Source organism: Monomorium pharaonis, chromosome 8 (assembly GCF_013373865.1).
Source record: "Monomorium pharaonis isolate MP-MQ-018 chromosome 8, ASM1337386v2, whole genome shotgun sequence".
NCBI classification, from domain to species: Eukaryota; Metazoa; Arthropoda; class Insecta; order Hymenoptera; family Formicidae; genus Monomorium; species Monomorium pharaonis.
Genome location: NC_050474.1, coordinates 16863182 through 16879339, shown reverse-complemented (window position 1 = coordinate 16879339; position 16158 = coordinate 16863182). Strand labels below are relative to the sequence as shown.

Below are 16158 nucleotides of genomic sequence, written 5' to 3'. Positions count from 1 at the left end.
AGTGAGGTGTGACACGCCCCACGGTTTGCCACTTGTGACAAATCCAAAGTGTGATCACAGAAAGTTAAATATTTATTGCATGTACTTTATATTTTTATGCAAAATTTGTATAACGTATAAAATAATTTTTGTATTTTATATATGTAAATACTTGGCTAGTTGTATAATCTAATATTTGTTTTTAATCTTATTGTACATTTTTAAAAAGGTTTTTTATAATACAAGATTAATATCTTTTGATATACTTGGCATAAATATTTTTCTCTTAAAAAAAAAAGGTTTTTTTAGATCTTATTTTTTCTAAATTATTTTACTTTTTATGAAATAATACTAGAATTATTATTTTAATCATTTTTTATTTCAAAGAAAATTTTTTATTCAAACTAATGTACAAAAAAAATTTATACAAGAAAATAAAAACGTATATTAATATATTTTAATTTGTAAGTTTACATAAATGAAAACATTTCTTACACGAGTTTTAAGAAATTCTTCTATTATTTTTTGCCTATTATTCTTATTACTTTATTTTTTTATCTTTTCTATAATAACACATTGATTTATTTATTTATTATATATGTCCTCCAAGCTACGTAGTTTTTAAAGACAGAGTCAAAAATTGATATTGTTGCAAAGTGTCCTTGTTGTGAGTGAAACATAGGCGAATGCCTTCTCTATCTATTCTGCTTTAATTTCTGCTTTAGTGTTCGTTGATCGATAATTCAAAACAATAGCTTAGCATGTGACGAGTAAGCGCACTAGTTCAATATTCATCTAACGTTTCTGCGGGGTTTTTCATTCAAGATACATGCACATATAGACGCAAGTAGACCTTTTTCCCATATATCGATTTACCAATGTAATTTGAAACCAGGGACCGGAGCAAAGGAATATTCCGGTTCAGTTACGGTTATGGTTTGAGAAACAACTGTTGTGGTTTTGGTTTTTATTTCTTAACCAATAAATAAAAACTAGAACTAGTTCAAATTCTAAATTTTTTAGTCATAATTTCGATTTTTCTACAATTATTCTTCTCTACATTTTTTGTTCTTTTATTATACAGTCATCTTTATATTCTACTCTGTCTGTACCTATATGAAAAAAATAAACAAATAAAAGTAATATTATATAAACCAGAAAACAACAAAAAATATAAAATAAAATAAATATACTAAATATATGTACATATATATAAAGATTAAATAAAATCAATAATATAAAATATATAAAACATAATAATATTAATCTTTTTATACTAATCTGAAATAATATATATGAAATAATATTATTAATCTTTTCATATTAATCTCTTTCATATTAATCTTTTCATTTATTTTTAAATACTTGATAATACCCGTAAAAAAATTTTATATAAATTTAATATAGATTAATATAAATTCTATTAAAATTAAATAAGATACTAATAAAATTTTAATAAAAACTCTGTTTTTAACTAAGACTTTATAAACATTTAATTTTGATTATGTACAGATCTATATTAAGTATTATACAGTCTTATTAAATGTCTTCATAAGAATTAAACAAAATAAATATGTATATTAAACTATATAAAATTCTTATTAAAATCCTATAAATTCTTATAAAGTTTTCATTAAAATCTTATTAGTATCTTATTTAATTTTAATAAAATTTATATTAAATCTATATTAAATCTATATAAAATTTTTTTTCACGGGTTAAACATTTATTTTTTATTCTACTTTTGATATTTTTTGAATTAGAATACTTTAGGAAAACGCGATATCGCAGATATAAAACGTTATTACGTTTTTATATCTTAATCGTTCGTTAGGTGTAAAACGGCTACAATGATTCAAGTGCTAATGGCGCACCTCGTATGCGGCTATCACACGCAATTTATGTTCGTACTCATATAATGAAAAGCTTATCCTATAATCCTATAAACCTGTAAATGGAATAATATGTGTGAACAAATAAAATATTATAATAATAAAAATAATAAATGGTATATTAAGAACCGGGCAAAAAACAAAAAACTATTATAAACTAAAAATAATTACATCGGACCGATTGTAACGTCTATATTATAAATTTTATAAAACTTTTAACTTTGAATAATAATATAAAACCGTATTAAAATTATTTGAAATAGACTCCCTAATTTTTATTGCGCACTTTTGTAGTCGACATTGAAACATTATAACAATAATGGCAGTTCTTTATTAATTATTTACTTTATTAATATAGTTGTTTAATAATCAAAAATTGCTTTTTAAATATATGTTATATATTTAAAAACTATACAAACCAAAATTAGGAATCTATTAGCATCATTAAAATTTTTTTTTAATAGGTGTTAATAGATAGTTGAAATATTTGTTTTTAATGCAACTTAAAATTAATTTATTAAAACAAATAATTAGCAATTTATTAATTGCACAAAATATAACATTGCAATGATACTATTATAGCAATACAAAAATTTAATATTATTAAAAGTTATAGAATAGCTCTATTAATTTGTTAGTATGTTTTGTGCAATTAATAAATTGCTAACAAATTAACTACAATTTGCATTAAAAACAAACACTCCACTTATATCTATCTTTAAAAAAAGATTTTTTAATGATCGAAATAAGTCCAATTTTGGTCCATTTAGTACAAAAAATGGACATTTCTCAGATGCCTATGAAAAGTAACGCGCGGAACGTCTTTAAAATATTCTAAAGATATATAAGGATTTAAATTTGGATGTTTTAAATATGTACAAAACGTTCATTACAAACATTTTGAATACGTTTTTGAAACATCTATGTGCTGTCTGGGCAGTAAAGTTCATTGTCATTATTACAGTCCTTTTTCTATTTTATTAATTGAAAAAAACTTTTTTCCATAATTTTATTTCTCTAAAAAATTAAGACTATATTAGGCAAATGTAATGTTTAAAAAAAATTGTATTTTCGAAACATTCAAACCTTTTAGATATTTAAAATTCTTCGCAACCAAAAAATTTTTCAATTTTGATTAATATCCGTTAATAATTCGAGATTCTCGTGATATCATCTAATCTAAATATAAGCCCCATTTTATTTTATTTAAAAAAATTATACTTTTAGAGAGGGAGAACAAAGTTTTAAAAAATAAAATAATTTTTATTAAAACAGTTTTCGAAACTCAGTTAAAAAAAACTGTTATAAATAGTTAAAAAAATATATAATTAATAGATCTTTTACTCAAAACCTTATTGAACATGAATTGGCATGTATGCCTCTATGAAAGATAATTTGTAAGTTATCTTTGATTTGATTCATGTGAATCGAAATGTGTCGTAAGTGAAACGAGTCATCCGTAAGCGTATCCCTCCGATGACGCTGTCGGTAGTGCCGGTGGCGTATCCATCCTCTCCGCTGCTCTCCGCGCAAACTCCGCTCCTCGGGGAAGGCTATTGATCCGCGCCGACGTCTCGGCCGACGATCGGACGTACGTCGGTAGAGTGCCACGAACGTCGTCGGGCCGTACGCCGCCCGTAAATAATCGGTGTGCCGTGGCGAACGGATTTAAGACGCCGACGAGGAGTAAAGGGACGTCCTTTTAACGTTCGGGGGTAGCAGTGTGCCCGAAGATGGTCGGCGGTGTGACAGAGGGTGGACCTCTCATTCGACCTGTCGAGTCCGGTGAGTGCTGCGACGACGAGTCTCGCGCGACACATACCTCTGGTATCTTCTAGAATCACCCGCCGGAACGTACCTCACCGATAACTCCCTGCCGCTATTCCAGCGTACGATCGTCGTTATCGGGATAGATCGATTCGTTGTCCATCATTCGCGATAACGATGATGCCTTCTCAATAATGACGTGCGAAATACAATACGCTGACACAGCTGTTAGCCTCTTGGTTCGATCCGGAACGGCCGCGCTAGGTCGTCAGTTCCTCAGGGAATCAAACGGGCAATCACGAATCTGTCTTACGTAGCGTAAAGTCGAATTTACTGTACCGAATTTCGTTTGCTCACCGAAATGAGATTGTCGGGGACGGCTTTAACGCGTAATTTCACTGTGGAAAGCGTTGGAGGGTTTAAAGCAGTCACGCATATCGATATTGACCAGCCCGATTGCGGGAGTGAATCTACAATTAAGATATCGAAATAATCGGCGCACGAAGAAAGCGCTGTCACGCGAGACGTGCTTGGGAGGCTTGATTTCCATAATTGATTGCTTTACTTTATGCTTTGCGTGTTTATATTTCATATTAATCGAGGAGACATTAAAAGTATAAAGAGCAATACCGACTGCTCCCTTAATATTTTTGTAAACATAGATTGCACGTAAGTGGTTTCCCTTTTTAAAATATTTATACGCAGCAGTTGTTCGTTTTCTCATTGTCCCTATGTCAAATTACATGAGATGTCGCGATAAATAGACACGCAATTACGACAGAATCGAAATCGAAAAGCGTACACATGCGTACGATCAGTGATCCCAGATGGGCCGGGTTTTTCGCGCATGCGCGGAATTTGATCCCAATACAACCTACATGCCCTATTTATGGAATAAACATCCATGTATCCCTCGTTAAATTTTCCGATTAAAGGAATGCTGGAGTTCTTCGCAAATTTGATCGGGATTGATAATGTAGAATCATTTGTGTACATTATTAACAAGATTTCGTATGTATTATATTTCTTTTATAGGTTTGGAAATTCTTTTCCAGAATTAAAGTACACGTATTAATATAAGTCTGTGAATCGGACTTTATACCAAAAATGAAAATATGTTTTTTATATTGTTCTACTTATTGATCACTTTTCACGGAAACGTAACTTATAAATTCGGTCGCTTTACATTGGTACTGAACACGTGTTGCACTATAAACCGTAAGAGTGCAACATTAAGTCCAAAATAAAGGAACAGAGGATGTTGAACGCATTGCATTACAAAAATTTGCACTCAGTATACACTAGTGCAGGCGATCGAATTTGCTATTAAATTTTTGTAGTGCAAAATCTCATTTTCAAAACTCGACATTGTTTGCTCCTATATCGCCTATCAGTCTATGAATTCCAATTTCGTAAGCACAATCTGTAGATTTTTTATATGAAGCAAATATTGTTCCGATGTGATAGCTCTAGACACTACACTCGACTAAGATTAATTATTTATCTTCATTTTTGCTATAAACTCTATAATACAGACTAATAGTAATAAGTATACTTTTATTCCGAAAAAGATTTCCAAATCTATAAAAGAAATTAAAAAATTTTGCGATACAAAAATTACTGTCTTTTTATCGGTAAAATAGATATCTCCAGCATCTCCTTAAGTTTTATCAAATCTGACCAGATCAAGTTCGTCCAAGTCTAATTGTAAGTTGGAATAATGCAACAGCAATAAAATGTTCATTTTTAGAAATATTATAATACAATGTTGCAATTATATTACAATATAATGTATGTTTAATAATACTTTGTAATGCATTATGATAATTAAGATATTTAATTTAACTTAGATATCTGTAATATGTATTAAAAATTAATAAAATAATTATATCAGCAAATTTGCAATGCGATATTAACAATATATGTGATACGTATTATATATAGATATATAAGTACTGTCCCATCCGACACAAGACTTTACACAGGAACATTGCAATTTTTCGTATCGCATTATAATGTTTCAGAAGCATGTTAAAATATAAAAATGCAATGTGATTTTACACGGAAACAACGGTTTTGTTAAAGTATCTAAAGATTTAGCTAGATATAAGATTTAAAAATAATTTTGTTAGAAAATATAAAATATACATGCATGCACGTATTATACTTATAGTATACCCACCAAACACCAAGTTACATGTAACGTACCTGTTAGTTGTAATTTCCCACTCAACAATGTAATTGTAATATAACACGTGTGTTATATTGCAATTATGTTATTGAGTGGGAAATTACAACTAACAAGCACGTTACATGTAACTTTGTGTTTGCTGGGTATTATAATTATAGTATAATATAACAATCAAAATATTTTTTTTAACGAAATTGAAAACGCATACTAAATTATATCAATTTTGGCCGAAAAACCAAAAACTTTCACACATATCTTAGAGATCATACGCGTACATTTTTTAATAATATTAAAGGAAGATCACCAGTACTGACATCGGCCTTTTAAAGCGGCATCCCTTTATTTCTCGGAAACTAAATATTGTACTGTATTAATTGCATTAATACTAATAAAAACATAATCTGCTTGATTAATTAAAGAAACGAAACTTATAGTTCATACATTTATGCCTTTTTTCGACCTATATAAAATCTACTAAAAATGAATCTAATCTATATATAGTCGCGCTATATGTTGCCACATCTTGCGAAATAGCATAAGATATTTGTGTAATTAACAAAAAATTGTTTTATATCGCAAGGCTTTTAGAAATTCTCATATACATTAATTTTTAAATATTTTATACAAATTACTAATGTTAAAGAAAAAGAAAAGAAAAACGTAACCTATTATGCTAGTTTTTAGAAATCACTTTCTCAGACGTTTCTCAGTAACCACTAACTAATAGTTATTATTTATAACTGTTAGTTGATATTTGCTGGGTTATTTTTTATTACGTTATGAAAATATTAATTATTACAGAATATAAGACAGTATTATAACAACTGTTACAGCATCTAATAGAAGGCATTTTCTAATTTATAATTATATCTTTAAAGTTTTATTTTTAGCTTTTGTTTAAGAAATATTATTAAAAAGCAAATCATATCAATATTATTAATTTTCCTCTACTATCAAACGTTTTCAAAAATAGCTCTGTAATCATAACAGACTCAAGCTTAAATGCAAAGCTTGTACAAAATTGCTTGTACAAATCAGAAAATGTGCACGTGTACACAAGTACTTATACATATAATCTTAAAATTAGCAAAATTATTCTCACAATATGTTTAACGCAACATTATTAAAATCATATTGCATATCGAAATTTTAACAATATTTCTGAAACATTCTGAAACATATACAAGACTGCGATATTGTTGCAATCTTGTAAATTGAGCGGATTGATCGGTCTCCCATTCAGTAGTTGTCCCAACGTAGTTTGCAACATCTACTGAATGGGAGACCGATCAATCTGATCAATTGAATTCGATCACAATTGAATGCATGTATGATTTTAGTCTCGACGGCAACGTTAGTGACGCTATGCATTGGTGCCGCTTTCCTGTTATGCGTTGTTGCGATGACCTGGTGGCTCTGCCGACGGCGTCGCGAACACACCAAGCTAAGTTCCGACAAGTCTCTGGCATTCAGGCCGCCGCATCGGAAGCCAACAGCAGTTAAGAGCCCCGGCAGCACGAGCCACTATTTAAAGAAGAGTCCATCGCCGACGGGACCGGCTAAAAGCCCGCCTGGTTCTGGTGGACAAACACCTAGCCCAACAGGATCACAGTCTTCAAACCCTGCGTCTCAAGCCAGAACACCGCAAGGTGCAGGTAATGTAACGTCATGTTTCTGATAAAAATTTTTCTTAAAATTTGTTATATTATAAATTTATGAAAATTTAAAAACATACTTTGAATTTTTGTAGATTTTTTAAGGTTTTTTAGAAATTATAAAAAAGAAATCTTAGAATATATCAGACTTTATACATATATGAAGACTTTTGGAAAAGATATAGATTTTGTAAATATTTTTTCATATTTTTCAGACTTTGTAAGTGTTGTTTATAGAAATTATAAATTAAAAATGCTTAGAAATTTACAGAAATTGTCAGAATTCACGTATGTAAAGATTTCACATGTATAAAGAAAAAAATATTGACTTTTTTATATTTCTTCATAATTGCTCTAATTGTAAGAAGTGTTTTTTTCTGTTGTTGTTGTAATGAGATCAAACAATACGAAGTGTCGTCGATAGGCGGCAAAATTATATTTCTTATGATTAAAAAATTGCATTGGGCAGAATAAAAGACACAGCAGTCTAATTCCTCAACTATGTGTCTGACTCACAAAGAAATAAAAATAATAAAATAATAAAAAATAATAAAATGGTATTAAAAGTGATTCTCAAAATTGAGCTTTAAAATAAAAGTAAATAGATAAATATTTTAATAGTATATACACACACACACAGTATATTAAATGCTATACAACAAAAATATCTATGTCTAATGTCAAAGTTTAAATATTCTTATTTAGAACATTTTAGATATATTATGTTAATCTGAAAAGGTCTGAAAAATATTTAAAGTGTTCCAAATTAATTCTGAAAAATTTGTTTAAAAAATCTAAGAAAAATGAGTTTTCCAATTCTAGTCGCAAACGCGCCGGACACTTTCCAAAACCTAAGTATTGATTTTGGAAGTCCATACATTCCTAAAAGAAAGCTTGTTTAGGGAGAGAAATTTTCTAAAAATAATAAAATAACTGATTGAATACTTTAAAAAGAATTATTTTGTTTCTAATGAATAATGATTTCAAAACTAATGTATGTTTACTTCTAGCACATGTTAAACAATTAAGATGCTAAAGCCGTGTGTTTTACCGACATTCTGTATTTATCACTTAATTTCGAATTGAATTTACAGAATTGATAATCCTTTTACACTTTTAAAGTACGTACACAAATGAACCGAGGGACGATTAGATAAAGACCAAAAATGCAAAAAATTTTTTTAATTTTATTTGTTCATAAAAATATTTGCTTCAAAATACAAGTTATGTAGCTTATACGTACAAATGAATGGTGTTCCCGGGTTCGGAATAAATTGAGGAATAAGATTATAATCGTCAAATTACGATTACAAGCCGTACAAAAAAGATATTTTAAAAATAGAAGCGCTTAAATGAATAAAATTTTTGATCACATAAATATGTTTTTTTACGGCTTGTAATTTGACAAATATAGTCTTATTCCTTCTATTCCAAACTGCGAGACACCATTTATTTGTAAGTATAAGCTATATAACTTGTATTTTAAAGCAAAATTTTTCATGAACAAGGATAAATAATGACTCTGCATTATCGATCTCAATCAAGTTTGATGGGCAGTTTAGCATCCTCTTAAGTACTGTAAGAATGCACTACCAGAAATCTTCACAAATATTACTAATATATGAATATTCCAAAAAGTTAGGAAAAATCTCAAAAAATATAAGTTTTACAGATAAAAGTTATAAAATTTAAAAAGATATATTTATTGATCTCATTAATTTGATGTGTCGCCAATCTCAAGACAAAATTATCTTAAATCTTTTTAATCACACCTGCTGTTTTTTTTATTGCGAATTCTTATAGCCCCTCCCAAAACCTTTTCAAAACAATTTTGGCTAATTATAATCTACTTTAAGGCGGTTTGAAGTTATCAAGTTTTTCATGGTAATATTAATCTTGTTATAGACGAGTTTTCTTAAATAACCCTTAATTATGTACAATTTTTAATTAAAAGCTTATGCCTGGGTGAACGTTCGGCGACATTACTGCGGTATGGTGAAACCGAAAACATCTCACAAATTTATTGTTTTTTTTTTGGACAGTTACTGATCATGTTTTAATCGACTGGATTCACTATCAATCTTGCCTTAGTTAACGATGTTAGAATACAATTGGCCATTAAGATCGTACAAATTTCCGTAATCAATTATATCCGATAGCAACCGCGCAACTGGTGCTCCGATAAATTTGGCGCAAACCAACGAGTAAGAGAGCGACCAGATCAGTGTTCCGCATAATAAGTGTGAAAGACATGATCCGATTTGATTCCAAAGGAAAAATAAAACACTGCGTTGAGTTTAATACAGTGTATGATTAACGCACTCAATCCAATCTGACATAATAAATATTGTAAGTAGAGATGACGGGGGCAACGCGGTGCAGCGGGTAATGCGGCGTACCTTTATTGTAACAATATGCATTGCCCGACACTTCGAATATTAATGTTACTTGATGCAGCTGTATTTAACTAACAATAAGATATATATAAAATTTTAGAACAATCTATTTTTTGTTTAAATTTTTATTTAAAGTTATATAAAAATTCTGGAAAATTATATTAACAACAGTAAGAATACAGTAAGAACAGTAAGAATTTTTACCAAAGATAAAAAAACATTTAAAAAATTACTCCGCTTTCTCTTTCTGACAACAATTATTTTTAATATTTAAATTTTTATCAATACTTTGCAGGTACGCCAGTACAAACGCCCGTTGAAGTCGCTGTGAGTATAGAAAACGAGCGCGACAAGGCTGAGTTGGAGAATAATGAGAAAGTTGAGCGCGAAAAGAGCCAAACAGTTGAAAATGACAAGGATAATTTAGGTCAGCTGGTTTTTAAATTGCGATACCGAAGTGAACAAAACGCACTCGCAGTCACCGTAGTGAAATGCAAAGGGCTACCAGCCAGAGGTCAACAGAACGCCACTTGTGATCCTTACGTAAAGTTGCAATTGTTGCCTGATAAACAACATCATGTAAAAACTAGAGTCCTCAGAAATACTAGGGATCCAGTGTACGATGAGGATTTTACATTCTTCGGTATATCGCAGAGTCAGCTTCAGGTGAAAATTAAACTATATCCTATTATTCAAATTATTTGGGCGAATCTCTAATTAAAATTATTATAATTAATTAAGAATAGATTGATCTATTTAAAAATTATAATTTCAGAAAATTAGTTTACACTTCATCGTGCTGAGTTTCGACAGATACTCGCGTGACGACATCATTGGAGAATTGACGTGTGCTTTATCATCAGTGCCCGGTTTAGAGGACGCGGACAATCAGGAAATATCTCTCTGTCGAAAAATATATCCTAGGAGTTTAAAGGTAAATGTTTTGTATGCACGCGCGCATTCTAAAGATATAATTATTAGATATATATCTCACTGACCTTTAAAATTTGGAACTTCTAAGTCTCGTAACTCGAAAACAATGGGTCCTACATGGTTTTGTGCCCATGAGAGCTTTTACCCAGATAACCAAACTTACAAAAGCAGAATTCCACAGCAAATCCATAGCCTACTGTGTCCGCATTAAATTTGTATTCTGTGGACAGAGACTGCATTCGACTGATCTGCTCCTTTTCTGCCGCCAATATGCAAGGAGCAGATCAGTCGAATGCAGTCTCTGTCCACAGAACACAAATTTAATGCGGACACAGTAGGCTATGGATTTGCTGTGAGATTCTGCTTTTGCAGGTTTGATTATCTGGGTAATTAACATGACATTCTCCCTTAAGCCTGGTCTACAATAACTGGAATAAGCATGGAGTAAGAAGTAAGACTATAGGTAAAAGGGTTAATACAGTGTAAGAAAGCTGGCGTAAAGGCGTAAGCAAAATAAATTATTTTCATTTCGTCTTACTCCTGCTTTTCTTAACGCTCGGTCAATCACAGCGCAGAAGGAAATTACCTTACTCTTACGTCTTACTCCTTGCTTATTCATGTATTGTAGACCAGGCCTTATTTTCAACAAACAACTGGCCATTTTCCATAAAAAAATATACGAAGTTCTTTCCAAATAAGCTCTTGAAAATTTAATATGACAAACTTACTCTCTTGGTTTTTTTTTAGATACAGTCGCAAGGGAGAGGAGAACTGTTAGTCTCTCTTTGCTGGCAACCTGTTACTAGTCGACTGACAGTAGTAGTATTAAAAGCACGAAACCTACCAAAAATGGACGTAACTGGGCTCGCTGACCCATATGTAAAGATTTATCTTCTGTACAACCAGCAACGTATCGCTAAGAAGAAAACACACGTAAAGAAACGTACGCTCAGTCCGGTATTTAATGAGTCCTTTGTCTTCGATATACCAAATGGTGCAGATGGACTCAACAATGTCAGCCTTGAATTCATGTTATTGGATTGGGATAGAGTAACGAAAAACGAGGTAAATTTTATACTATATTATCATCTAAAACGCGATATTTTATTTATTCTATTATAATATCTATATTATATTATTATATGACTTATAAATACACTATTATAAATCATATTTATAGGAAATTGTGATTTTTATGATAAATTTATTTTAATCGATTCTTTTAAAGAAATATTTTTGATTAATTAATTACACAGCCACACAAAAAAGTGGTCTTGCCTTACCAGATTCATGTATTCCTATGGATTTTGGTCTGCTGAATCCAAATTTGATGTCAGAATTAGTATATTGGTTCGAGTTTCAAGGAAACCTCAAAAAAAGCTCGAAAATCCACAAAACGAACACTTTCGCTGGTGTTTTTCTCGAAACAACGAACCAATAATCTATCAATTCCACTTTTTTTGTGGCTGTGTATTAAAGTTTTGCAAATTAATTTGACAACTAATTAAACATACACAGCAAATAGTTATTTCAAGTAGATATTATTTTAATAGAATTTTTATTTAAAACTTATTAATGTACTAAGTAAAAATATACACATTAATAAATCAGAAAATAACATCAATATTTTCGATGAGCTAAACTGTTTCTAACTAAAAAATCTGTAATTAGAAGAATATTTGATACTTTTGAAAACTCCAACTCTACGTGTGTGCATCTATATGTATATAAATTATTTTTTTTCGAGGCAAAATGTTTAAAAATGAAATGAAATGAATTGATAGGCATATTGTGTAAATACTACATAATAATTATATAAATTGACAAAAATTTCGCTAAAGAATTGCGTTAAGATGATATGCCATTATGTAGCAGTTTTGTCAAATTACAACTTTTTAATAGATATGATTTATCAATTTGACAAATCTGAATTTCAGATATTAATGTTTTACAAGAATTTTAAAAACCATTTAATTCTTTATCAAATGTAAAGAGTGACCGCAAAAATAGTCCACTTTTTCATCTTTGAATTTAGACTTCTACCTGATACTAAATGATTGTTTATGATAAGGCATTTATCCTCGGAAAGTTTCAAATGGGGCCGGGTTTTTATTCTCGAGATATGAAGGATCAAAGTTGCTAATTTTATCAACTTGCATATTACGTTTTAAAACATTGGAATGAAAAATTACGTAATAATAGATTCGTATCAACAAACAATCAACAAACGTATTCATTTGTTGATATATAATATATTTCTATACACGATTATATGTATATATAAATATTAAAAAGATACATGGTTATATTGTACACACACACACACACACACACACACACACACACACACACACACACACACACACACACACACACACACACACACACACACATATATAAGTGGACTATTGTAATCGGGAGACTATTAAATAGTTCTTGATCCGATTTCATGGGTTTAACCCAACTAGCAATTTTATTATAAATTAAATTGTTAAGTACAATTTAATTCATAATATTTGGGTCGAATCCACCAAATCGGAGATATCACTTTTTGATTATTTATCACTAGCGACAACAAGTTTTAACTCTATTTTGTTAAATAGTTTTTCATTTAAAAATTATCTGGAAAAACGGTAATGATAACGAAGTTCTCCAAAAGAATGATTGTAAAGTTGACCTGGAAAAAGAAAAAAGTAATAGTTATAATATATATATATAGAATATATATATTGTAGCCCTAAGAAGGCCTAGTTGAAAAAATGTCCTGAAAAAGATAATAAAAAATGTCTTAAAAAATAAAATTCTATAACTGTATATATTTACCTGGAAAGAATCGCATAACAGTGAACAAATACGTTTATTTAATCTATTATTATGTAAAGCCTTCGGCACACGATATACGACTTTTCATGCTAGATCGCATACGAGGCGTCTTACTACGTATCGTCATTGGCTTACGATTAGTGACATAATTATCCGAGCCAATCAGAACACGTATTAAGATGCTTCGTATGCGATCTAGCATCAAAAATCGTATTGTGTGCCGAAGGCTTAACTTTTTATTCCAATGTCTTAAAACTGCGAATACGCAGGTTGGTAAAATTAGCAACTTTGACTTTCCATATCTCGGAAATAAAAAGCCAACTCTATTTAAAACTTTCTGAGGATTAATGCATTATCATAAATAATCATTTAGTATCAGGTAGAAGTCTAAATTCAAGGGTGAAAAAATGGGCTATTATTTGGTTACTTTTGTGGTCACTCTTTAAAATGTTGCCGTGCTGAATATGCAATATTTCAAATTACAATATTTCTACATATATTATAATTCTACATTTTATAATTCTGATATAATTATTTTTTGCAAACATGTATATAAATTAATTACATTTCTAAATATTTTATACATGAATAGCTAAAAATGCCTTTTTCAATTATTAAATACCCACCAAACACCAAGTTACATGTAACGTACCTGTTGGTTGTAATTTCCCACTCAACAATGTAATTGTAATATAACACGTGTGTTATATTGCAATTATATTATTGAGTGGGAAATTACATCTAACAAGCACGTTACTTGTAACTTTGTGTTTGCTGGGATAATTTTTTATAAATTTAATTATACAAAAGATAATTCTCTATATTGTTTTAATGTTTGGCAAAATACTATTATTTCGAAATTAATTACGCAGTTATCAAAATTTTACGAGATCAATACTTTTAAATCTATTTTTGTAAAAATATATTTAATTATAGATTGTAACTTTTATGCAAGACTTCGTCATATATTATGATTTAATAAACATTGTTCTACCGCGGTGTTTATTTCACTTAGAATCACGATAAACGAATTGTAACAAAATTTAATAATTTAGGTAATCGGCCGGCTAGAATTTGGTGGACCAAAATGTCAAGGCTCCGCTGTGAACCATTGGAAAGAAGTATGTAGCTCACCGCGACGACAGATAGCCGATTGGCATAAACTGCGGGAGTAACCGGTCTCTGGCCCTACGTATCAGCCCAAGTTCCCATCTCCAATTTCTCTGGATTCCCATATCCCCCTCCACTGTGAAACCAATTTGATCCTTGAAACCCTATGAGGTAGGGCGTCTGTTTTGTAAATCTAATAGTCGATGTATATTAGGCTTGAAATGAACGATTCCACCTGTAATCGCTGTCATCACAAAAAAAGATTCTTGAATTCATAAATATTCACAAATTCGTTATTTACAATTCACAACCATGAATGGTAATTTATAACATCTTCTTAATCTCAAGATAAACAGAATTTAAATTATTTCGCTCTGTCTTATTACATCAATCTTTTATTATTTATTTCTTTATAATTGAATTTTTTTCCTTAAATTATTTTTTGAAAATTATTTATTGGTGGACGATTACTCATAAATCGTCGCGGATACACGTGATAACATGCGATTACGGAATAAGCAGCTTGCAGGATGCTTCACGGATATATACATAGATATTAAGATTCTTATCGACCAGTTGGTAATGAGACTATGGAAAAGACTAAGGAATGTCGGTGTGTGCAAAGCGACCTATCAATTACTAGATACATGTAGATGAAAATAAAACAAATATTCTTATCTCTTAGAGCGAATTGGACGGAATGCATTAGTACACTGGTACGTTGGAGGCAGTCTTACATCAGGTGAAAACAGCATACACGCGTAAAACATAATTGGTTTACTAAATATTTTAACAAATAATAATCCTTTTCTTCAAACTAATTTGCTGGATCACGTACGATTGTTTAGCAATTGCACGAATGTCTCTGCTGAATGCAGCTTATGCATGTTCATCAATTTTATGTACAACCAATTTCGCTAATTTAGTTCAGAAAGAAGAAGAAAAAATATACAAAAAAGTATAAAGTATAATGTTAAATTAAAACTAATATATTCTTTTTAACAAGCATTAGTTTACATGTAGAGGAGAGAAGGGGATTATGCATCAGCATTTTATTTTATTTAAATAACTTAGTAAATATTTATGTGATATAATTCTTGTCGGTACAGTTTGCCAACAAATATATATATTGTCAAAATTATTTTTATTTTTAAAAGATAAAAAATTAACAATTTTAGGCGAATTTTGCACATCAGTATCACAAAAGTAACAGTATGTTGTCACACATTATTATAGAACAGTAACAAAAATATATGTAAAAATATCTTTGGCTCATGCAACTCTGCGCACTCTGTAAAAATATTATAAAAGTATTATAACAAACAGTATATTAGTCAATAACTAAAATAAAAGTATAACCGAATTACATTCGAAAAGATTATGGAACTCAGATTCACAACATTCTCTGAACG

General features: G+C 30.1%; 1 protein-coding gene across 1 annotated transcript; it reads left to right on the top strand.

Moving 5' to 3' along the window:
• The first annotated feature begins 3444 nt into the window (after positions 1-3444).
• On the top strand, positions 3445-15704 carry LOC105839158 (synaptotagmin-4). The gene is made up of 6 exons (XM_012685259.3): positions 3445-3656; positions 7170-7484; positions 10176-10546; positions 10656-10814; positions 11561-11878; positions 14692-15704. The coding sequence occupies exons 1-6, from the start codon at positions 3605-3607 to the stop codon at positions 14809-14811; spliced, it is 1335 nt and encodes a 444-aa protein (XP_012540713.1). The 5' UTR covers positions 3445-3604; the 3' UTR covers positions 14812-15704.
• Positions 15705-16158: the final 454 nt, after the last annotated feature.